Here is a 26,215-nt window from a genome sequence, read left to right on the forward strand (position 1 = left end):
GAATATGTAGTAAATAACTCAGCAGTCTAGAGAGAAATAAACAAACTATTACATACTTACAGTTAACTGCTGCTGTCGCACTAGCTGAGAAACATTCTGACCCGGTGACAGAGTAAATAATGAAAATCGTCTACTGAACTATATTCTTGTTTGACAGCTGGTGGCGATGAAACATTTCGAGCGAAAGCTTGGGCGAAATCGAAAAGGAAATCTTTCATTGATACACCGTAAAAAGAAATAAGTGGTTTCTAGGGTTGAGCTTTGGAAATGTTCGAAAATAGAACGGACGAGTCTGAACGCATTCGAAAAACGCTAATTAAGCCGGAAAGGACGCGAAGCTTTCGCAAGTTGGATTTCGAGAGGATCGAGATCAGCATTCAGTGATCGAAATTTGTCGAGTACAGTCGCGTTTATTTTTGGAGTTCGATTGAAAAAAAGTTGTGACCACGTTTCTCGAAAAGTGAAGTTTTGAATATTGAAAATGTTGAACTATCAATGGGAATACGACATGGCGCAGTCGGCGGGTAAGTAAAAATTAAGTGCATTGTTCTAAAGGTAAAGCTCTTGAATAAAAACTGATAATTGTGAGTGAGTTTACACGTTTCACACAACGGTTTCAGTAAGAGTTTACTATAAATTTTATTGTAGTGAGAGAGTTCACACAAAACGAACGTGAGTGAGTTCACAAATGTTTCATTTAATGGTTCCAGTAAGAGAGTTTACTGGAAATTTTGTTGTAGTGAGAGAGTTCACACAAAACGAATGTGAGTGAGTTCACAAAATGATCATATAATAGTTACAGTAAGAGAGTTTACTGGAAACTTTCTTGTAGTGAGAGAGTTCACACAAAACGAATGTGAGTGAGTTCACAAATGTTTCATATAATGGTTCCAGTAAGAGAGTTTACTGGAAATTTTGTTGTAGTAAGAGAGTTCACACAAAACGAATGTGAGTGAGTTCACAAATTTATCATATAATAGTTACAGTAAGAGAGTTTACTGGATACTTTTTTGTAGTGAGACAGTTCACACAAAACGAATGTGAGTGAGTTCACAAATGTTTCATATAATGGTTCCAGTAAGAGAGTTTACTGGAAATTTTGTTGTAGTGAGAGAGTTCACACAAAACGAATGTGAGTGAGTTCACAGATTTATCATATAATAGTTACAGTAAGAGAGTTTACTGGAAACTTTTTTGTAGTGAGACAGTTCACACAAAACGAATGTGAGTGAGTTCACAAATGTTTCATATAATAGTTACAGTAAGAGAGTTTACTGGAAATTTTGTTGTAGTGAGAGAGTTGACACAAAACGAATGTGAGTGAGTTTACAAATGTTTCATATAATAGTTACTGTAAGAGAGTTTACAGGAAACTTTCTTGTAGTGAGACAGTTCACACAAAACGAATGTGAGTGAGTTCACAAATGTTTCATATAATGGTTCCAGTAAGAGAATTTACTGGAAATTTTGTTGTAGTGAGAGAGTTCACACAAAACGAATGGGAGTGAGTTCACAAATTTATCATATAATAGTTACAGTAAGAGAGTTTACTGGAAATTTTGTTGTAGTGAGAGAGTTCACACAAAACGAATGTGAGTGAGTTCACAAATGTTTCATATAATGGTTCCAGTAAGAGAGTTTACTGGAAATTTTGTTGTAGTGAGAGAGTTCACACAAAACGAATGTGAGTGAGTTCACAAAATGATCATATAATAGTTACAGTAAGAGAGTTTACTGGAAACTTTTTTGTAGTGAGACAGTTCACACAAAACGAATGTGAGTGAGTTCACAAATGTTTCATATAATGGTTCCAGTAAGAGAGTTTACTGGAAATTTTGTTGTAGTGAGAGAGTTCACACAAAACGAATGTGAGTGAGTTCACAAATTATCATATAATAGTTACAGTAAGAGAGTTTACTGGAAACTTTCTTGTAGTGAGAGAGTTCACACAAAACGAATGTGAGTGAGTTCACAAATGTTTCATATAATGGTTCCAGTAAGAGAGTTTACTGGAAATTTTGTTGTAGTGAGAGAGTTCACACAATACGAATGTGAGTGAGTTTACAAAATTATCATATAATAGTTACAGTAAGAGAGTTTACTGAAAATGTTATTGTAGTAGGAGAGTTCACACAAAACGAATGTGAGTGGGTTCACAAAATTAACATATTATAGTTTCAGTAAGAGAATTTACTGGAAATTTTGTTGTAGTGAGAGCTCACACTAAACAAAAGTGAGGGAGTTTACAAAATTAACATATAATAGTTCCAGTAAGAGAGTTTATTAGAAATTTTGTTGTATTGAGAGAGTTCACACAAAATAAAAGTGAGTGACTTCAAACATGTTTCATATAATGGTTCCAGTAAGAGAGTATGCTGGAAATATCATTGTAGTGAGAGAGTTCACACAAATGAGTCACATAATGGTTTTAGTAAGAGTTTGCTGGAAATATTGTTGTCGTGGGAGAGTTTTCGCGAAACTAAAATTTCAGTAAGTTTCTTGTAGCTCCCTTGCTTCACAAAAAAAAAAAAAAACTAGAAACCAGTTTTCGTAAAAGTTCTATTCTGAGAATATAATTATGAAAATAATTATGAAAATGGGTACTTGAGCTTATATTCTTTTCTGTATCTTCTTAATTCTAGAGGATCCACCAACAGAAAAGTCAAAGAAAGCAAACAAACTCCAAGCAATGGCTCGCCAGTTAGCGGCCGAGAAATCGAAAATTAAGCTGCTGAAAAAGAAGCTAAAGCGGAGTCGGAACGAAAACAAACTGCTAATCGATCGTTTAAATCAACAACCAGCTACAGACTCGACGAGCGGAAGTTTTGGATTCGGAGAGGGTAACAGATTTAGCAGCACGCGAAACATGACAGAAACGGTTCAGGACAAAGAACGGGAGGAATCATGTAAGGATGACGATTCGAATCCATCAGTCGAAAACCCGGAAGCTACGGAGCACATCTCGGCCGGAATAATTCAGGAGAATGATTACGGAACACACCGAATTGGCACTGCAGAGGACGGTCATGAGGAACAACCTTTTTTGTCCAGTGACGACGAATCTCGTATCAGAATTGCGAGAGACACAACAAAGGAGAGACAGGAGGTTCGATCAAGCGTTGTGCGTACCGTGACAGGCCAGGATGAGTCTAGGTTTCTTTCGTCGATGAATCAACTTTCGGTGGCTTCGATAAATGTACCCGAATGCAAACCAACAGTTGACGGAGACATCCATCGGCAAACGTTCGAGCAATGGAAAGATCTCCTTGTGGACTCCATGAATCTAGCGGGCATTGATGACGAACGTACAATGTTCACTGTATTCAAGGTGAAAGCGGGGATTAAATTGTTGGAGATATTCAGGAACACAAAATCCCAAAACAGCGATTCCGATCCACAAGCTAAACCCTTTTCCAACGCAATGGACCGGCTGAAATCATACTTTGGTTCGGGGTCGGATATTTTGCTGATGCGAAGGAAATTAGCATTGATGGCCCAGCAAGCAAACGAAACAGATCTGTCTTTCGTTACGAGAGTTGGATCTACAGCTCGGCTATGTGGATATGACGAAGGAAAAGAGTTTGAGGAGGTCGCAGCTACCATTGCAGAACATGCTCGTGATAGAGAAGTACGAGCAACAGCCCTGAAATCGTTAAGTAAGAAAGGATGCTTTACGGACCTTGTGGATAAAGTCAGGGAGATAGAATCGATCCGATTGAATGAGGAATATGTTATGCGAAAACAAGGTAAAGTAAGCCATGCCACGGTTGCTGCAGTTGCAGCACCTTATCAGCATCGAAATAAATTCCCGGAGCGTTATCAGACACGACCAAAACCTTACAAGCGACCAGTACAGAAACCAAAAACGGAATGGAGACCATCTCACTATCTCAACAGCAACCAATCAAACACGAAATGTTGGAGATGCTACAGTTCGTTCCACTCTCCTCATGACTGCTTTGCCAAAGGGAAGATTTGCAACAATTGCGGCAACAAAGGACACATTAGTCGGGCCTGTCACGCTGCAGTTGAGCGAGGTCGTGATCAACGAATGGCCAGGAGTCGTGAAGAAACGCCCCAGCGAATTGCCCATGTTGGAAAATCGGAAGAAGACACAGTTGACAACGATAAAGTGAGTGATAATATTGAAACTTAGTTATACACTGTAAACGATGACATTTTCACTCGCAAACATCACTTGAACTACGGAGAATATGATTTTTTCTTCAACCTTCTTATTATATTGACATGAATTCGAACTGAACTTAATATGATAAATGTTTTTTTTTATCAAGCATATAAAATCGCTACGGAAAAAAAAACTTCATAAAATAAAATGATATTCGAACAATTAATTGAAAGATTTATTATTAATAACAAGAAATTTGTATTATTTGTCAGGGTTTAACGATCAGGTCGACTAAGCATGGAGCCATGGACACAGCCAAAAGTTCGCTTCGGCATTGGTTGGAAATAGATACTATATACAGTATTGAAAACGAAGATGTTAAAATCCCTCGTATGAGCGCTGAGTTAGTGCAACGAGTATTATTGAATATATTGAGTAATATTGATGCTTTAAGTATGCGAGGATTTTTAGTAATTCGTTCTCATTAAATACAGACTGCGTTAAGCGATTTCGGCGACGGATACATCACAGTTACGGTAGCTGGTATGAATTGTGTTTTTCTCATCGACTCAGGTGCTCAAGTTAACACATTCACCGAACGCATGTTCCACAAGTTAATTGAGACCCCTGAGTTCAGTAAGGAAGTCTATAATATCAGGGATTCCACAGACCGACCACTCAAAGCATACGCAACAGACAAAACGATCGAAGTACTTGCAACGTTTGATGCGTACCTTTACATTACCGAAGATAGACCAATGCTTCTAGAGAAGTTTTACGTTGTCAAGGAAAGTCGAGCACTTCTCAGTAGAGCGACAGCAACGAGATACAGCGTATTGCTACTTGGTCTGAAGGTACCTATCCATCCATTGCAACAGACCAACGAAACAATTCGTTGCATCGAAAGAATTTCTGTGGTGGAGAAGAATAAGGTATTTCCCAAGTTTAATATCCCTCCAGTGAAAATATTCTACGATAAATCGAAACCTCCGTGCAGGAATGTATTCTCAAACATTCCTCTAGCGGTAAAGCCCTTGGTTGAGAAAAGGTTGGAAGAATTGGTATCGGCCAATATCATTGAACCCATTGTCGAGGGCATGGACACATCATTTTGTTCGTCAATGTTGATCGTCCCGAAGGGTAAGGACGACATACGGCTTGTTGTCGACTTAAGAGGGCCAAATCGATATATCTACCGTACACCGTTTGCAATTCCAACTTTGGAGAAAATACTGGCGGAGCTGAATGGCGCAAAATGGTTTTCAACCATCGATTTGTCGAATGCTTTTTTTCACATGGAGCTTGACGAAGAATCCAGACATCTCACTAATTTCTATACGGAATTTGGTATGTACCGTTGTGTGAGATTACCCTTTGGACTATGCAATGCTCCCGATCTTTTCCAAGAGGCGCTTCAACGTAAAGTACTGGCTGGCTGCAAAGGATGTAAAAATTATCTCGACGATGTGCTTGTCTTCGGAGCCACCAAAGCTGAACACGACGAGAATTTGGCTGAAGTGCTTTCGTGTTTGGAAAATCATAACGTCAAACTAAACGAGAGCAAATGTTCGTTTGGTACTCAGGCAGCTGAATTTCTGGGATTCACGTTAACTCCAGAAGGTTGGCAAATCAACGATGAAAAAGTAGAGGCAGTTAAAAATTTTCGAAAACCTACGACATGCTCCGAGGTAAAGAGCTTCTTGGGATTGATAACCTTTGTCGATAAGTTTGTCCCTCATCGTGCAACAAAGACAGAATACCTCCGTACTTTGGCCTCATCTGATATGTTTTATTGGTCAGACAATGAAGAAAAAGAGTTCAACTACTTCAAGGAAGAAGCTCTCACATGCATCAAGAGATTGGGATATTTCAACGCAGAAGACCGAACAGAACTATTTGTCGACGCTTCCCCGATTGGACTGGGTGCAGTCTTGACCCAATTTAATGCTGATGGGGATCCAAGGATTATCGCCTGTGCATCCAAAGTATTGACAGTAGCCGAACAAAAATACCCGCAAACGCAAAAAGAAGCGTTGGCAGTTGTATGGGCAGTAGAAAAATTTTCATTCTACTTGCTGGCCAAATTCTTTGTCATTCGTACGGATGCGGAAGCCAACCAGTTTATTTTCAGCTCAAATCACAGATTAGGCAAACGTGCAATATCCAGAGCGGAGAGTTGGGCATTACGTCTTCAACCATACGACTTCTCGATTGAACGTGTTCCAGGGAATCAGAATATTGCCGATGCCCTTTCAAGGTTGATCCCGGCTTCACAAATAGACAAACCATTTGACGAGGATGAAGACAGTCACTATCTCTATGCCCTAGATGCAGGCTGCATGCAACTGACGTGGAATGAAATCGAAACCGCTTCAGAAAATGACAACGAGTTGGCATTAGTCAGACAAGCTGTAATCTCAAAGAAGTGGCCAGCGGAGCTGCGTAGTTACGAAGCGCAGAGAAAAACCTTACATACCCTTGGTTCGTTGGTATTCAAAGATGATCGAACGATTCTTCCAGTGTCACTCCGAAGCAAAGCCCTTCAATTAGCGCACCAAGGTCACGTTGGAGAAGTTGCTACTAAACGTATCATGCGCTTGCACTTTTGGTGGCCACGGATGTCGGCCGAGGTATCACGATTTGTTAGAAGCTGTGAGACATGTGCGCAATTATCAAAGCGAAATCCTCCTGTACCGCTGGCCAGCAGAGATTTACCTAATGGACCATGGGAGATTTTGCAAATTGATTTTCTTTCCGTACCATCTTTTGGAACCGGAGAACTTCTCGTCGTAATCGACACATATTCCAGATATCTGTGCGTTGTGGAGATGAAAAGCCTCAATGCAAGCAGCACTAACAGTGCTCTCTGTGAAGTTTTTCATACCTGGGGATGCCCTATCATTTTGCAGAGTGATAATGGCCCACCCTTTCAAAGTACTGAATTTATCCAGTTTTGGCAAAACAAAGGGGTTGAAGTACGAAAATCCATACCACTGAGTCCCCAATCGAACGGGTGCGTTGAAAGGCAGAACCAAGGCATCATCAAGGCTTTGGCTGCCTCCAGGCTTGACGGGTTAAATTGGAGAATTGCCTTGCAAAGTTATGTCCATCGGCACAATACGGTTGTTCCCCACTCGAGACTATGCGTAACACCTTTCGAGATGATGGTTGGATGGAGATATCGTGGGACTTTCCCTAGTCTGTGGTCCCCTACTTGTAGCGGAAGTCCTGACAAGAGTGAATTAGAAGAGAGGGACGCAGAAGCTAAACTGGCCAGCAAAACGTACGCTGACTCTGTTCGTGGAGCTAAAGTTTCTGACATCCAAGTTGGCGATATTGTGCTTCTAGCACAATCTAAAAAAAGCAAAACAGATCCGACGTTTTCACTGGAACGTTATACGGTGATCGCCAGAGAAGGTGCAAAGGTGGTCGTCATGAGCGCAGCTGGAATACAGTATTCGCGAAACATACGGGAGGTGAAAAAGGCTCCTGGAAGTTATGCATTCAATGATCCGCATTCAACCGACGAATTCACGAGAACTTCTGGAAGAGATGCTGACGACGGTAATGAACCTAATGGCGAAGGACCATCTGATAACACCGGTCATGCAGTTCTTATGGATGGAACAACGGGATCTATGCCTGGAGATCAAAATTCTGAATCTTCTTCAGCTAGGAATCTTCGAGAAAGAACCGCTATCAACCGTCCTAAACGCTTCGATGACCGCTATATATACCGCGTTTTTTGTTAAAGATGAACTCTGAAAATACAAGAAGAAATGATCGTTTTATGATTAATGATAAGAGAAACTGAAAATCAGCTTATAAATAAACAAGTGAATTGGGAAACTAGGAATAAAACGCCAAGTTTTTTGTTTATCATGATACTATCACAACTCGCTGCTACCGATCGCAAAACAGAGTAGAGAAGTGGGCGAATGTAGTAAATAACTCAGCAGTCTAGAGAGAAATAAACAAACTATTACATACTTACAGTTAACTGCTGCTGTCGCACTAGCTGAGAAACATTCTGACCCGGTGACAGAGTAAATAATGAAAATCGTCCACTGAACTATATTCTTGTTTGACAGCTGGTGGCGATGAAACATTTCGAGCGAAAGCTTGGGCGAAATCGAAAAGGAAATCTTTCATTGATACACCGTAAAAAGAAATAAGTGGTTTCTAGGGTTGAGCTTTGGAAATGTTCGAAAATAGAACGGACGAGTCTGAACGCATTCGAAAAACGCTAATTAAGCCGGAAAGGACGCGAAGCTTTCGCAAGTTGGATTTCGAGAGGATCGAGATCAGCATTCAGTGATCGAAATTTGTCGAGTACAGTCGCGTTTATTTTTGGAGTTCGATTGAAAAAAAGTTGTGACCACGTTTCTCGAAAAGTGAAGTTTTGAATATTGGAAAATGTTGAACTATCAATGGGAATACGACAGAATAGTTCGACACTATAAGTGTAGACTTAAAAATTGTTCTTCTTCTTGGCATTACATCCTCATTGGGAAAGAGCCTGCTTCTCAGATTAGTGTTCTTATGAGCACTTTCACAGTTATTAACTGAGAGCTTTCTTTGCCAAAGTTGCCATTTTCGCATTCGTATTCGTATTCTGACATCGCGTGGCAGGTACGATTATACTCTATTCCCAGGTAAGTCAAGAAAATTTCCGTTACTTGAATTGAAAATGGTTAATTTAATTCAACAAACTTTGGATGGTTCGCCACTGTAATTTTTGGCTTCAGAGAGTTCTGTGATGGTCCAGCAAATCGAGGTTTTTTTTTTCATACAGTCGCCTTTCCACATCTCGATATCGAAGGGACCATCGAGATAGGGAGAGATCGAGACAAAGAACATATTTTTAAAGAAAACTAGATTGAAAAACACTCCGTTGCCAAGAAAGTAATACACAAACAAACGTCAGTTTGCGCTCCTAATTTGTTTTGAATCCCAAAACTTTGGTCTAGTAACCTTCGATATTGGTTAATGATAATAACGCATGCGCAAAACCTAGAAGAAAGATACCCGAGTGCAAAACTGCAGTTCATTTTCTGTCAGAAACATTCTATTTTCAGCTAAATTTTTAGGTTCAGTTGGAATATTAGGGTGTCAATGCTAGTAATGGACCCCTTAGTAGCTGAAATTTATTCTCGACGCCTTTCCGCAATTATATCTCAGGCCGATATACGTTTTGTGGAGTCGAATAACAAGTTCAATGTCTTTACTTCACAGTACACCCATGCAACATACAAAATCATACGATTTTCCCAGAGAAATATACATTTGGAAAGCTGTTGTCCGAATGCCTATTATGGACCCTCCCGGGGTCCATAATAGGATTGTTTACAAATTTGACGTTGCGTATTATGGACCCTCCATTTGATTCCCATGTAATCCGGCACGCTGCCGACGTGCCTATTATGGACCCACCTGGAAATGCGTATTATGGACCCTCTTGTGTTGTGTCATTTACAAAACTGTTCAAATATCTGTATTTATGCGCCTCAAACCAAATATTTTGCCTGAAACTGCTGACTAACAATGTAATCGAAGTTCCCCCGGTGGATTTTCATAGGAATAAGGTTGCTTTGAGTGCTAATTTTATGTTTTTCTGTAGGGGGTCCATAATACGCAAAGGGTCCATAACCGGCATCGACTCCCTAATTAAAGACGTTGTTGCTGCTAAACAGGAAGCCTGCTGCTCAAATAGAACGATTTTGTAGCTGATACGTTAAGTTTCGAGAGCGGCATAAAAGATGAAAATTTCTTGTTGATGCCCCTTCAAATTATGCAGTTTTCTGGGCTGTTTAAAGTTGTACAATCTGTTTATGCACATCCATGGTGTAATAATTGATATTTTTGTGCTTCTTCTAGTTTGAAGAAAATATCTTAAAATTAACATTCATAAAATGGGCAATAATTTAAGGAATCTCAAAATTTGCCTAGAGTGAGTCATCGCCCTTGACCCCTTCTCTTCTTTTTTTTGCATTGCATATCCTAGGTAGCGCGAGCCATAAACTATCTTCGATCTTCAGTATCTCAAGATCCTCATCAGCTGGATGGTTGGTGTCTTTGGCAAGCTGTCTAGCAGATGATGGGCTATCTGGTGGTGAAATAGTAGTTTACACAACAAGTTGCAGAATGACGAGTTTTACAGCACGAGTCGTACATTTATCCTACGAGGCTTGCCGAGTTGGATAATTACGATGAGTACTGTAAAAACCAAGTTCTACAACGAGTTGCGCACAACATTTTTTGCAATGTCGTAGAAGACCACTTGAGGGTATCAGAAATCATACCGAAATGCATTCACCATTATTTTACAATTTCTGAAAATTTGTTGTGTAATGATTTATGACGCAACTCAAAACAGTTGCGTAATGAGAAAGCGTTGCGTAATGGATCATTACAGCACTAGTTCCAGTTGCGTAATGACTATTACCGCACTGTAGAATTCAGTGCAGGAAAGTATGCCGTTTCATGACAGATTGGCGGGATGAAAAACAGCCTATTACGATGAGAAATTGCAAAAAATCTTTTTTGCAATTTCTCATCGTAATAGGCTGTTTTTTATCACGCCAATCTGTCATGAAACGGCCTACTTTCCTGCACTGAAGTATGCAGTGCGGGAATAGTCATTACCTAACTGAAACCAGTGCTGTAATGGTTCATTACGCAACGCTTTCTCATTACGCAACTGTTTTGAGTTACGTAATGAATCATAACGCAACAATTTCTCAGAAATTGTGAAATAATAGTGTATGCATTCCGATATAACTTCTGATTCCCTCAAGGTGTTTCCTACGAATTTGCAAAAAATGTTGTACGTAACTCGTTGCAGAACTCGATTTTTACAGCACTCGTCGTAATTATCCTACTCGGCAAGCCTCGTAGGATAAATTTACGACTCGTGCTGTAAAAATCATCATTCTGCAACTTGTTCCGTAAACTAAAGCCTGTCCACGTTAAATTTCGGACACCCAAATAATGGCAGCAAAAAAAAGTTACTCATAATTCAACAAAAACAATTGTTTATTTCAGAATAAAAGAGTTATATGTACAAAATAAACAGTTGACAAGGATGTTAATCCTTCTTTCTGTAAAATTCTCGAACTTTCTGTGGTACACCCGCCATCCGTGTCCGAAATTTATCGTGGACAGGCTTTACTAATTGAAAACTCATTCACGAGGTAGTGCTAGCAACAAATTTTCTTAAAAATTTTGTATTTCAAGATCCTGATCAACTAGAAGCTAGAACAAACAATAACGGTGCCGGCTGCGTTCGAATGCAGGTCAATTTAGGAATCGGAAGGAAATGTTGACGTGTTACTTGCTTTAAGGAAATTGGTAAAGTGTTGATAAAGTGAAATTGGGAAAGTTTTGATAAGGGATTCGTTTTGCGAAACGATAAAAATGATTTTTTAACGCCTAACCGAATTCGCGATATTATCCGATAACCGCTTTGTACACCGAACAAGTGTTTATCGCTCGCCCCCCGCAGGAGCAAGTGACACGATCAAAAGATTAAACGAGTGACACGTTATATCCAAATCCCGTGTTTGATCCTAATCTCGTCACCCGCCTCCGCCCCCGCTGGAGCGCGCGACAAGGTCAAAGGTCAAACACAACTTCGGTGCTGAACAGCTTTAGCAGATGAAGTCCTATCTGGCGGTTAAGAGTCTGATTGAGAATTAATCTGCTATGTGACAATAGTAACAAATCATCTTCAATCTCCAGTTTGTCAAGATACTAGAAGATTTGTGTCTTCGGCAAAGTTTTTTGGTCATCTAGCAGAGGGGTGCTCATGGGGTGTTATACCCTTCTGTCTTAGAAACTTTTCATGTTTAATGTTTTTTGACTGTATCTTTGGAGTATAATTGTTCATTGTGGTATGTTAAGTTAAGCATATTCTTTTATTGTGAAAAGGTCGTTAGTATCCGAAGCATGCGTCGTTGGTAGGTGTGAAAATTTGTTGAGAAAGTTATGAATTTTTGAAGAGCGAATGCTGCAGATTTATATATCTATCAATAGCTGTCTCATAGAGCAAGCCTCGCTAGGATGTATATGTATAATGTATGTATGTATAAAAAGATAGCATATTTACTCGTCTTTAAAAAATCGAAACGCAATAGCGTATATGCATGGGCCTCCCTTACTCGATATTTAAAGGGTCATCGAGTGAGGTAACTCGAATAAATGAGACACTCGTTAAATGGGTCTTGATAAGAATTTAAACAAATTGCTAGTGTCTCCTAGCGAATGCATTATCAATAATTCCAATAATAATTAGATAGTATTTGATCCATTAAACATCTTTGCTAGAGTGTCCATTTCCCAACCATTTTGCTCGTCCCGGGATTCGGAACAAAAATCAATGCTTGTTCCGGGAAATCATGATGCTTTTCTTTTTTTGTCAAGTAAGGCTTGATAGTGAAGAAAAATGTCATTGTTTTTCATTAAAACTTAGTTTTTCATCAAATTCATCGTACATTTTGGGAATTCCGGGATTCCCGGGATGTCATAACTAAAATTCCGGGAAACGGGAAATTCCGAAATTTGTCAAATCCCGGGATTTTTGCCTCGAGATTTCCCGGGATGGACACTCTAATTTTTGCCGAATTATTTATTTATTTGGCTTTACATCAATTATCTTGATAAAGCCTCGCTAACAATATTTCGCCAATTCCCTCGGTTCATGGCCGCTTCTCTCCATCCTCGACTGTGACCCACGCTCTCCAGGTCCTGCTGTACCTGGTCAATCCACCTAGCTCGCTGCGCCCCACGCCTTCTTGTTCCGACCGGATTCGTGGCGAACACCATCTTTACAGGGTTGTTGTCCGGCATTCTTGCAACATGCCCTGCCCAGCGTATCCTTCCAGCTTTCGCTACCTTCACAATACTGGGTTCGCCGTAGAGTTGAGCGAGCTCGTGGTTCATCCTTCGCCGCCACACGCCGTTCTCCTGCACGCCGCCGAAGATCGTCTTTAGCACTCGGCGTTCGAAAACCCCAAGAGCTTGCAAGTCCTCCTCGAGCATAGTCCACGCCTCATGCCCATAGAGGACTACCGGTCTTATGAGCGTTTTGTACATCGTGCATTTGGTGCGGAGGTGAATCTTTCTTGACCGCAGTTTCTTCTGGAGCCCATACCCGAGTAGCACACATGTTATAATTGAGGCAGAATAACTCTTATATGACCAGATCTGGTCATATAAGAGTTATTCTGCCTCAATTATAACATGTGTGCTACCAAATTGTCCGGATCTCGTGAAAATCGTGCCTCGACTGTTAAGTCCGGGCCCATCTTGATGAGTTCGGCTCCGATACCATCCTTGCCAGCGGCCTTGTTGTTCTTGAGCTGTTGAATGGCATCCTTAACTTCCCCCATCGTGGGAGCTGGTTGATTTCCGCTGTCCGCTGTGCTGATGTAGCCATCGCCTTCGCTGTCCTGACCTTCTGTGCCTGTGTTCTCTGCGCCATTCAGGTGTTCATCGTAGTACTGCTTCCACCTTTCGATCACCTCGCGTCCGTCCGTCAAGATGCTCCCATCCTTATCCCGGCACATCTCAGCTTGAATTTACTAACATCATCTAGTGAATGATTTCTCAATCAGACTCGTTACCGCCAGATAGCGCTTCGTATGCTGAACATCTTTGCTGAAGACACCAACTTTATAGCTGATCAGGATACACATGATTGAATAAATTTGTTGCTTGCGCCACCTAGCAGCTGATTGTTAGATTGAATTGCCAAAAAACTTTACCAGAGATACAAACCTTCTAACTCATCGTGCCCTTAAGAAATCCCAACAATTTTGGGCCCCTCGTGTCCAAGCCTTTTTTGTTACCCAGGGGGGATGACTCATTCAAGAATTGTAAGACCAACTAATCGCATTTATTTCAAAATTTATTTCAATCAATCGATCGACTGGTCTCCAGATGGTAGCCATTTGAAAATTCAAAATCGTTCCGGCCTTTTTCGGGGGTTAATTGACTCTCTTGAAAACCAGACTGACATTGGCTATTTCACACAATCCTAATTATCGTTGGCACAAAGGTTCGATATATACTTTGGCTTCTTTAAATCATATGCAGTTCTTTCGAGTTATGTTGTTTGAAATGAATATTGCCTTAAAGCTGCTGACGATTTCAATAGATTGTTTTAATGCTTTTAATGGAGGGTAGTAGAATTAGGAGGAAGGAATCGTGTTTAAAATAAGAGTTTATTTTTGATTTAAAAATAAGTAGTACTTACGTTATTAAATATAGTTTAACTGAATGTAAGCCTAATATTTTTTAGGAACAGAAGAAGTTTCTTTAAGTTGTTGGCAGTTATTTTTCACACACCGTATGTAACTTTATAAAGCGAAGCCATACTGAAGGTGTCTGGGTTCGATTTCCGGGTGATTTTTTTTGTAATGGGAATATCCTTGAACCTATATGCAGGGTAGAGTATCATCGCACTAGCTATACGATGTACGGAAATGGCAACTTTGGCTCTCAGATAATTCCTGTAGCAAAGCTACTAACACAGACAAACAGACGTCACACTCTCATCGATGTCGATCGACCAACTTTTTAAAGGCCGATTCAAATATATGGTAGGTGGCCAATCCACCACTCGCAGCGCTCACATCGTTTTTGTTCGCTTTTGACGTTTGCACACTACCGCCATCTGTTGGTCCATCGGCCAAACACACCGATATTAGAATTGGGCGTACATGTCCTCGTGACTATGATTTTTATCGCGATTTGTTCTAAGTGTTACGTCTGTTTGTCTGTGCTACTAACTAAGCAGAGGAACAGGCTCTGCTCCAATGGGAACGTTATTCCAAAAATAAGAAAAAGTCTTGCAAAGAGCGTTTTTAAGAATCACGCTACGAACCGAAATGTACAGATAATGGAAGCATCTTGACGGATGAACGTGTAGTAATTGAAAGGCGAAAGCAATACTTCCATGAACACCTGAATGGAGGAAATACCTATGTCAATTCAGCGAACAAAACAGACCCAAACTCTGGTCACATTTTAAGAGATGTTAAAGAAGTAATTGGAATTTGATTGAGCTTACTTAGATGCCTATTATGCAATCACACAACGTTTGGCAGATATGATTATACCTTATGCTCTAAAAAGTTTAAAAACTCATGGACGTAACTATGCTTAAACGCCGCGGACGTTAACCCATCTGCCAGCTTCATTTTTGCCGCAAAAAAAATATTCAAATCATGATAACTTTTTTGTTTCTCAATATAATTGCACCATTTTTTCAAAAGTTTTCGAGAAACTCTTCCTATGTCGATATTAATTATTGGTGATCTGGTTTTGAATATATTCCGATGTTCTTTGGGGGACAATGTCCCATACAAAATGGCCGCCAACATTTTGTTTTTGGTCAGTTATTCGAAAAAAATAAAATTTGGACTATGCAATGCCAGCTAAAAAGGAGCTACTCTGCAAAAATCATGCAAATCAGTTAAGTATTTTTAATGATATCTGACAATTACGATATGATATTTTTTGAAGTTTTCAAGATCTTTGTTTGACTAGCGACGGCTGCACCCAACTGCTTTATTATTTCACAACATTGTGAAGAGTGAATATCTGAATACGATAATAATTCTGTAGCCCGCGAAAGTTACGTGGATTATGGCTACGCGTCGGTCCCACAAGGAATTTTTTTGGAATACCTCTGGATTCGGATGACCAATATCAATCACCGATCAACATCGGCACAGGTTCTAAAATTAGAAGAGTTTTATGAGAACTAGTGAAAAAATGGTGCAAAAATTTGGAGAAACAAAAAAGTTATAGCAATTTGATTTTTACGATAAAAAATGAAGCTGCTTGTAGAGGGGTTTAACAAGGCTAGGGAAGGCTTTTTGAGTAATACCAGATTCTCTCCGTTTTCTTGCATAGTTGATTCTAGAGGTCCAAAACAACTCTATTTTTTATTTAAAGATAATAATTATCCTAAAGTGTTTTTACAACGGGTTAATTAGTGATGAATAGAATGGAACAGATTAACCAAGAGTACTTTGGGTCTCAAAATTCGCTCTCCGCATAGTTGGCACACTTAGATACATTTTAGTCAAAATACTCCTTTTTTGCGAATAGCAACCGTTCACGCATTAATCGTGCGGACATTTGTTTCGCCTCGTCATCAACCAGATCTGATACATTAATTGTGTGTAGTCACGAGTGAGAAATTGCCTAAATAAGACGCTCGAAAAAACGACTCGTCATGTTTCTGTCAGGATGTATACAAAGCCTCGCCGACCACGATTACAGCCGGATGTGGCTCGAAAACGTCCGAATAAAATTAAATAAAAACATACTTTTGTTGTGTCGGGTAACCTCCACATTCCATCGTGCGTGGTAATCTGGTTCGGTCTGGATTAGCTGTGGTGCCCAACTGAGCTGAAAACACTCCATTACTTGACAGAGCCAATCATGTCCTTTGCAGTGGGCTACTGGAGAAGCAAGTTGATTTTAATGGAAAAGTAGGTACTCTGACCCTTTAAGCTGTCGTTTTTTGCTTTCTTATGGTTTACAAATGTGACCGACAATGACACAGTAAATCGCATCCAGACGAAAACGGAGTACAGTCGCCCCACAGTTATGGATCAACTAAGGGTCATTTTTCAGAACAATATGTAATTAATAATCATGGTGACGCTGTACAAAACAATATTTCCTTCCTGGCACTGCAGAATATATTTGTTTTTGGGAATACACCTTAAAATTCCCGATTATTTACGAAAAAGTATCAATTTTGCTAGAAATTTCAAACGATGTCCACCCCACAGATGTGGATCAGTGGGAGAGGCGGATCCTTATTATGGATCAAATAGACTCAAATTATGGATCAAAACACTATAACGGCAATTTATCTGCGAGGAAAACGAATGGTGTGTTAGTGAAAGCATACGTTTTGGTGTTTGTTTCGGAATCGTCTTATCGTTGATTCATAACTGTGGTACCGTAATCCGGGGGTAACATTGACGGGGGGCCTAGATAGCCGTAGCGGTAAACGCGCAGCTATTCAGCATGACCATGCTGAGGGTCGTGGGTTCGAATCCCGCTGGTCGAGGATCTTTTCGTAAAAGGAAATTTTCTCGATTCCCAGGGCATAGAGTATCTTCGTACCTGCCACACGATATACACATGCAAAAATGGTCAATCGGCATAGAAAGCTCTCAGTTAATAACTGTGGAAGTGCTCATAAGAACACTAATCTGAGAAGCAGGCTTTGTCCCAGTTGGGACGTAACGCCAAAAAGAAGAAGAAGAAGATTGATCATTTTTTTTAGTTTTTCTTAAATTTTTCATTTCACAATACAAATGTTACAAGTTTCATATTTCTAAAACAAGTACTGGCACCCAGCGCTCCTAACTATGTACTTTATTTTGTTTATCGAAAGATTTAAACATGTTTAAATAAATGTTTTAAGTGGTTTTTTGATTCAGCTGATATGGGGTAACATTGATCACCCAAGTAAACAACGTTCGCTAATATTGGAAATGTCGTTACTTACTAAAATCAGGGCCCCTGAAGCCGAATATGAAGACCAAACTCTTACAAATCATTTACTTTTTGAGTTATTTCAAAATTAAAAACACCTTGAACCGCGGAATACGCCTAGTAGGCAATTTCCTCAGGAAATTCTACATTCGTAATAGTAATTAGTTAATGTTGCCTAATTGAATAAACTTATGGAAGCTTTGACAACGGAATCGTTTTCGGCGATGCCATTTTTAGTAAGAACCGCATTTTCCTTGATCACATCGTCTGCAGAACTCATGTGAGACATGCATTTTTGGTAGTGTCAGTGAAAATGATAGAAATCATTGTTTCAAAAAGTTGACAAATTTGCGCATGAACTAAACGCAATTTTGGCAGAAACCTTAATTATCATTAGCTTATGAATATACGAAAGAGAGGCACCATTCATGGTTCGAAAGTGTTTCATCAATAAATCTTTATTTGAACGTTTAACAAGATGAGTCATCCTGATCAATGTTACCCCGCTGATCAATGTTACCCCGGATTACGGTATGGTTTTTATTGCCCCACAGTTATGAATCAATGCTTCTGGGAAAACGATTAACATTTTATTTCCTAGAGGCGGAAAAAATATGCCAGAGCATATTATAATTGATTGCGATGCTATATAGATTTATTGTTCACGTAGATAAAATGTGTTTTGGGTAATTCCAAATATATTTGAGAAGATATTCCAGTTTTAATGCAACTTTGATCCATATCTGTATGCTATCCATAACTGTGGGGTGACTGTAATGCTCGAAAACACGGAATCATAATCTTGTTTATCACTGTCAAAATCTGTTCAAGAGCAATCACAGAGGACCCACAACGACAGGGCTGGTAGCGATTCAGTGTTCTAAGAAGGGAACTTTAGAATCCTCAAAAAAGAGACCAAACAGGAACAAAGAAAATAAAAATAAACCAATCACCTCTATGGATATCTTCAGCAATTAAACAAATATTTGCAGCATTGGAAGTACTACAGAAGTAATCAAGGAAGAGTTCTTAATAAATGTTCTGGACTGGAATAATTCCTGGATAAACCGCGGATGGATGGATAACAAAACTGTTGAAAGAATAACCAGAGAAATCAGCGTAGGAATTGCTGGAGGTAGGGTGTCCTGAAAAAAAAAACCTCAAAGCGAATACAGCCAAAAACTCAGGAATAAACCTCCTCCAGAAATCCTGTAGGAAACTTTGCATGGTTTATTAGAGTAACAACTTTCAATATCAATGAAAGAATAAATGACAATTTCTGTGGAGGATGAATCAGGATAGTCTCTATGAAATTTTTTAGAGTAATCTAGGTGGAAATTACTTGATGTAATAGCATTGGAGTGCTCAAAAGTTTTCTTGACCAAAACCTAGATAATTTTTGTTAGCATCTACTGAAAATGCATGGAGGAGTTTTTGTGTTTTATGAGAAATTTGTGGAATAGTCTCGTAAGAACTTTTGAAATTTGGACCAGGATTCACTGTAAGTAGGACATGGAAAAAGGTTATTGTTGCTGCCAACACTGCCCAGTGATGACATTGCAATTGAATTTGACGGAGAGATGTGACAGAATTATTAAGAGAGAAATATACTGAGTACTATAATGAATAGTAGTGAGGTGCAAAGCCATGCCAGTGTAATTTGAGATAGTGTGATTTAATAATTGATCTAATTTATTGAAATCTATAAATCTACTTACATCTACTTCTTAAAATACTAAAATAATTTAAAATGAATTAAACTAAACTAATTATCACAGCAGATATCACAGTAAGTTAGTAAAAGCTATTGAAATTTAATATTCTAACCTAGAAGTTATAATCTCAGGAAAATACATGCAGATGTTACGAGTGAAATGAATAGTTATCCAAGATTATGCCTCAAACCAAATTATGTAAGTAACCTATAAAGAAATGTTCGTAATTGTAATCCTAATAATTCAATAAATTCTAGCTTTAAGCTGATTCGCACCCACACGACGGAGTTTGCGAGCTGCTCTGAAGAATTTGGCTGTGAGCCCCGGAAAACCCCCATTTTTACCGTAACAGTTACTTTTAAGGATTTATCCTTCTTGATATCACGTCCTCACTGGGACAGAGACTGCATCTCAGTTCAGTATTCTTATGAGCACTTCCACTTCCAGTCCACTTTCCAGTCAAAGAAATTTCCATAACGAAAAGATCCTAAACCGACCGGGCATCGAACCCAGACAACTTCAACATGGCTTTACTTTGTAGTCTCTACCAACTCTGCTAAGGAAGGCCCGTTTTAAGGCCATTCGAGTAAAAAAGAGACTTAAGACCCAATTACATTAAAATAGAGACCAAAAAGTCTTCAAAAAGAGATTTGCTACTAGCCCTGCAACTACGGATGGTGGGCCTCAGTTCGCTGCGTAATCAGCGTTGATTGCTCTTTTGTGTAGAGGAAATGATCGTTCAACGAGATGAGGACAAAAAAAAATCCAACCCACGACCTACCCGGACGCCAACGGGTTAATGGATAGATGTGATATTAATTCCAAGCACCGTGTATTACAGATCATTATCAATTTTTTGTGACATTTTTGATCCCAAACTGTATTCTCGGGTTAGAACAATGAATCATTTTTTTTTGGTGAAGTGCTTTCGAGCGCCGATCGCCGAGTACCCCGAGCAACAGGTGCTTGAGGCACGAAATCGCTATTAACACTGTGGTACTTAATAAATAATATAGTCACCGTCGTATAAGGAAATGGATTCTTGCATATCATCTCGCTACAAAAAAAAATGCTCTGCGTATCATCGAGCTAGATTGACAGCATCAGGAACGTGTTATTTTCGTAGCAAATCGAGTTACGGATCATACGGATCGTAGCTTATCGAGTTACGGATCAAAATCGCATGCGTAACTAGGGAATAGGAAGAAATATAATACCGAAAACATTTAAAGTAAAATTGGTTATAAATAATAATAATGACACAATTTCAAGTTTATTTTAAAAATAATATTGGCTTCTAACCCTAAAACATACAAAAATGAAAAAATTTCTTATGTTATATGTGAAAACAAAACAAAATTAAGAAGTATACCATCTACTTCTTCTTCTTGGCATTAACGTCCCCACTGGGACAGAGCCGGCTTCTCAGCTTAGTGTTCTTATGAGCACTTCCACAGTTATTAACGGAGAGCTTTCTTTGCCTAAGTTGCCATTTTTGCATTCGTATATCGTGTGGCAGGTACAATTATGCTTTATGCCCAGGGAAGACTAGAAAATTTCCATTACGAAAAGATCTTGGACCGACAAGGAAACGAACCCAGACACCTTCAGCATGACTTTGCTTTGTAGCCGCGGACTCTAACCACTCGGCTAAGGAAGGCTTCAAGTAGTATACCAATGAACTCCAAATAGAATTTGTATCATTTGGCTGATACACGTATTTCGACCTCAGTTGGAAGACTGTCTTCAGTTTTGTGTAATAAACTCGAAGAAAAGCAAACTTTGAAATTCAATTAATAGAACAAGAATACTGTCTAAGCTCGCACTAAGCTGCCCATCACTGCATATTTGTAACATTCGACAAAAGTAGGCATTGAGTAAATGGCAGTATGGGAAAAAACTAAAATTTCTTAAAATTACCACGAACTCAAAAGTGCTTATTGGAGGCTGAAATTGTATACAGCTCATATCGTATATTGGGTGCATAGTCAGAAAATAATTCTGCTAGAAATTTCTTTGCTACTACATTACGAGGCTCATGCATAATCTCAGTGTGACTATTATGCGGTTGCAATTACCAATGTGACAAAACAACTTGGTATTTTTTTTCAAATTTTCTAGAACAAAATCACAGATTTTTGTTGATTGATCGAAAGTATTCATCATTTAATGACCCTCCCCGGAATTAACTTGAAATTGTCAAAAATGTCGAATGTGCCTGATATGCAGTTATTGGCAGTACAGCAGTTCTATCAAAAGGGAGCGAATGTTTGAAGGAGTAATTTAAATTATTTGTGAGAAAGTTTATGTGGAAACTTCTGGAATTGTATAGAACTTTTTGAATTATGCCTAAAATAATTTCAAGAAGAGCTTCTGAAGAAATTTATGTTGAAAATTTGGGAAATTTCAATAGAAATCCTTAGAGAAATTTCAATATCTGTATCAAAAAAGCCTTTAAAAAAGTCAGAATATATTCTTGGTAGGTTTTTGGGTTGAAATTTTGATAGAATTTCCAGAAGTTTGCTTAAAGACGTCTCTTTGGTAAACATTCTTGAATGCATTTCATAATTAATCTCCAGAAAAAAAATAATTACAGAAAAAGTTAAATATGGGAATCTTTATTGGAAGCTATGGAATATTTAAGGTGGAGTCCTATAATAATGCCAGTAATGTCTGGAGGAATGTGTTTATGGTAATATGAGAAATAATAACCTTGAAAATATTTGAAGAAATCTGACGAAGATAGTAGTGAAATTGTTGGAATGATTTAAAAGAATAATTGGTATTTTTTTAATTTCTTCATGTTTTTGTTTTGATAGTCTTAGTATAAATCTTATGAATTCATGCCTTGTAATTTTAAAGCATCACATTAGATAAATTAGATTAGAAAAATTTCTGGAATAACTGAAAAAAATGTTAGAGAAGTCCTGAGACGCTGGATTCTTTAAGAAATACTGATCGAAACACATTAAGGGATACCTAGAGAAATGCGGGAGTTCTTGCTGGATGTAGTGCTGATGACTTTAGAGAAAGTACCTTCTGTCGAATTGTTTAAGCCTTGAACATGTGGTCAACAATTTATTTTAGGTGAGCTTACATTTCATCACAATTCAACAATCAATCGTCTTATGCATTGATCATGCATTGAAGAATTCGCTCTCAATTGATTTCGAAACACAATCAAAGAAAGCAAAAAGAAAACATCGCATACATATGTGTCGGTCCAGGATCAGTACTGCTTCGCAAGTTTGATGAACAGCAGCGGCGAAGGAAAGCCCCAAAGAGAAAGCTATGATAAAACCAAGTTTTCTCGTTTATTTATCATTGAGGGTAGGTGTTTTACTCTACTGGCATGATATGTCAAGCGTGTGCTAGAATAAGGGCGTAAGTCGCATGATCGTTTTATCTATATCGATCCTCTCTTCTGTGAATAAAAGTGCCAAGGCGCGGGTTTGTTGGCTTTTTTTTCTTCAGACCGCTTGGCAGCGCTACAATCTTGCGTCCTTAGGTGAAAAAATGCTGACAAACCTGCGTGTTGTCACCTCTATTCACAGAAGAGAGGATCGATGGAGAGAAATCAATCATGTGACTTACGCCCTTATTCTAGCACACGCTTGATGTAATCTCCGAACATCAGATAGCAATGATGGGTTTTATCATGCTCAGTTATTCCCACGATATAATCCGACCTGTAGCAGTAGGCGATAAACTGACATGTGACACTCAGGAGTAAAAAAGACACGGACACTCTCTTCAGCCATTTAGCTGTACAGACTGTAAACTTAACACTAGACAACGGACATGAAGCTCCTGTGGCACAGCCATGAAACATTACTGACGAAAAGTTTCAACGGCTGAAACGAAAATCGAGCCCACACCCCATGACACGCTTTCTGCCTGACGACACTAACCGCTCGGCCACGAAGCCCACAAGCGGAGCAACTTGAGAGATTCCGATGCTGAATTCGATTTTCCAAAGCGCATGGTATCATCATTTCGCAGTCTAAACTTCCTTCGGATGTGTGAGGTGTGCTTTTGACACATACGTCGTTGTGTGCATGTACTACATGTAGACATTGAAGTGAGTGAGACGATATTTTTAGACATCGGAATCGTGACCCAACGATACCTACCGATCACTTATCGGTCAGGAAATTTAGTGCGTGGTCGTCGTTCGACGAGAACGAATCCCGGCGCAGTTTCAATTTCAATTTATACATTTGATGTGAACTTCAAAACATCAAAACCTTATAACAGAAAAATTCCCTAGACTGAAATTGCCTAGAACTTGACAATAGGGTAACGACTGTTTATACGGTTCTTAAATGCTAACAGTTAGAGCCAATGGCAAAAAGTACAGACAACAACTTTCCGAACATTAAGTTTATCTCACTGGTCGCCGAGCGGCGACACTAATGTTTGTATTCCACTCACTGCTGCGCTACACTCGGTTCTCAAACTTCCAACACAAGCGCATGGAAGAATGGTAGTCGAGAAATATCAAAACGTATGGAAAATATTGAAACACGTAAATTACTTGCAATAAGGTAAGCGGATCGAAAAAGTAGTGATTAGAAATCAAGCGTAATGTGAAAATATAACTTTTTGTATTTGGTTCTTCTTCCGTGGTGCTGTCTTTGCTTCAGAGTTTTGCTTTTACTACCACTGAAAAAGAGCCATCTATTGCCTTTTCAGTTTTGAATATCGCCCTATTAATTAAGGTGAAACAGTTTCAACTTCTAAGATTACACTGAAACTTCAAAGGCACAAATCTTGCGAAGAAAACATCCAACAACAGTGTACTTTTTATTTTGACTTTGTGCACTAGCAGAAAACTTAAAATAAGAAGATCAGAAACGATTGCCTACTATTTCTCCAGTTTAGTGCCTTTGAAAACGTGAGTAGGGGCACAAGACGGCCATTGCGCCAGCCATCTTTGAATTCCGAGATGTTTCACCTTAAATGAGCAATTAACGTTAAACGCTCCGTCTTCGTCATCATCAAAACTTCAAAAACAGTTTTTCTGTTCAAAATTAAAAATTGTTCGATGATAATGTGTTCACTGTGTTTCGGTTGAAGCATAGAATACAGTGAACACATTCCATACTAATTAGATAAGACCAAATGTCCTTTCGACGAAATTTCGGTTTGACCAACAGTCAAATGCTCGACAAAATGGATCGACCAAATCGAAATCGAATGGATAAACCAAACTAAATGTCATTCGATTAAATGTCATAGATCCGGAAATCCTTGCTACGTCCATGTTCCTATTGTTCAAAGAAGAATCTCCATACGTCAACATCTGAGAAAGACTCGCGAAGAGGAAAAATATCAAGGAATTATTTGTAGAAACAGCTTAGAAGATCATATTGGATAAAACAAACAAAGGCGTTGCATTTCATGCAAATTTTTACGTAAGGTTGGAAGAAACAACGTGAAAACGTCGAAGTACAAAATATCGAAAAGGATAGAAAAAAAAGGACAAAAGCTCAAAATTTCAAATAAGGAAATTTCCAACCATGAAAATCAAACTAGACATCTTATCATATCTACTTTTTGTCTTTTGACCTTCTGTCCTCTCGACGTTTTGACTTTCGACCTTTTGTCTTTAAACACAGCAAACCAAAGAAACCATAATGCATCTCAAATGTCTAGGAATACTCCGTTTCTATTATGAAACTTAAAAAAAACAATAAAATTCGTAAAAAAATCACCCTGATATGCGAATTGCCTTTTTATAATCTTTTACAAGATAAATTTTTAATACCCTGCAATTCCCTTATTACATTTAATATTTATGACACCATAAACGCTGATAGATCATAAACTAAATGCGTTTTCCTTATTGTTTTCCATTGCACACCTGGCCATTTTTTTCACTTTCTTGGTAGCTCACTGTTGTTCCCAAATACGTTCACCATAACCGACAGGCCTCTCTCACAGAATTATATTCCTGTCGTTACTCGCGCATGATTAATGACTGCGAAATTTGTTTAACGCCAACAGCCTTGCTATTCAGTTCAGTATCGACCGATCTGCACTTCTTGAGCTCACGGCGCGTCGGGTCAGTTTATGATAAGTCCTACCGTTTTTGGAGTGACCGTTTTTTTGTGCGCAATCCTTTCAGTCGTTTTGAATTATTTATTTTCGGTCGATCCAGTGCAAGGACTGTAAATGGGTTTGAGCATTTTTCGACACCTTAATTATTTTTTCAGCAGTCATGCTTAAGATTCATCTAATCTCACTAACGATCATCATGTCTGGTCTTTTCATTCGCAGAACGGCTAATGAGTCATGTGGAGAAGCAGCGGTACGATGGATGGTACAACAATTTGGCCCACCCGGACTGGGGAGCTGTTGGTAAGTTGAAGTTTTTTTTTATGTTAAAGGTGGGATAAGTCCCGCCTGTTGAGTAAGTGTTGCGGTAATGGTCGATCATTATCCATATCTTCGTCGTGTAGGAATCGGAGTTGGTCAGCTCTTTCTCATTCAATGATAAGTAATGTCTTGATATGTTTATACCCTACAGCAGGATTTCGAAGGTCCAAACTAAGAAATGTCATATCAACGGATTGCTGAAAAATTTCATCACCAGTTTGGGCGGTGCGTAAAAATCCCCTAGGGTGCTTCTGCTAAAGAAATCTGTCACATTTTATTACCATTGTGACTTTCGGTATGCGGTTATTGTGGTTAATGATCTTGCTGTCTCTGGGGGACTCCTTGCGTCACATTTTGCTATGGGCTGTATTTTCACAATAGTAATATGATATATTAAACTGTCTGTCACAAACATCATCTTGTCTCGACAGAAAAATAATTTCTCGCAGTTTACATGGATGAAGTA

The 26,215-nt window shown here is 39.0% G+C and overlaps 1 protein-coding gene across 6 annotated transcripts in view; it reads left to right on the forward strand.

The window, feature by feature from the left end:
• Positions 1-26,215, forward strand: part of LOC5569378 (dual oxidase) — a 193,434-nt gene that overhangs the window by 122,810 nt on the left and 44,409 nt on the right. For 5 of the 6 annotated variants that reach the window (XM_021844763.1, XM_021844767.1, XM_021844764.1 and 2 more), the window contains exon 3: positions 25,651-25,731. In XM_021844763.1, the coding sequence (XP_021700455.1) occupies positions 25,651-25,731 (81 nt within the window). Of the gene's footprint in view, positions 1-25,453; positions 25,550-25,650; positions 25,732-26,215 lie in introns of those variants that run through there. The other variant, XM_021844768.1, reaches the window with a different exon arrangement.

The sequence above is a fragment of the Aedes aegypti genome, chromosome 2, assembly GCF_002204515.2.
Source record: "Aedes aegypti strain LVP_AGWG chromosome 2, AaegL5.0 Primary Assembly, whole genome shotgun sequence".
Classification (NCBI taxonomy): domain Eukaryota; kingdom Metazoa; phylum Arthropoda; class Insecta; order Diptera; family Culicidae; genus Aedes; species Aedes aegypti.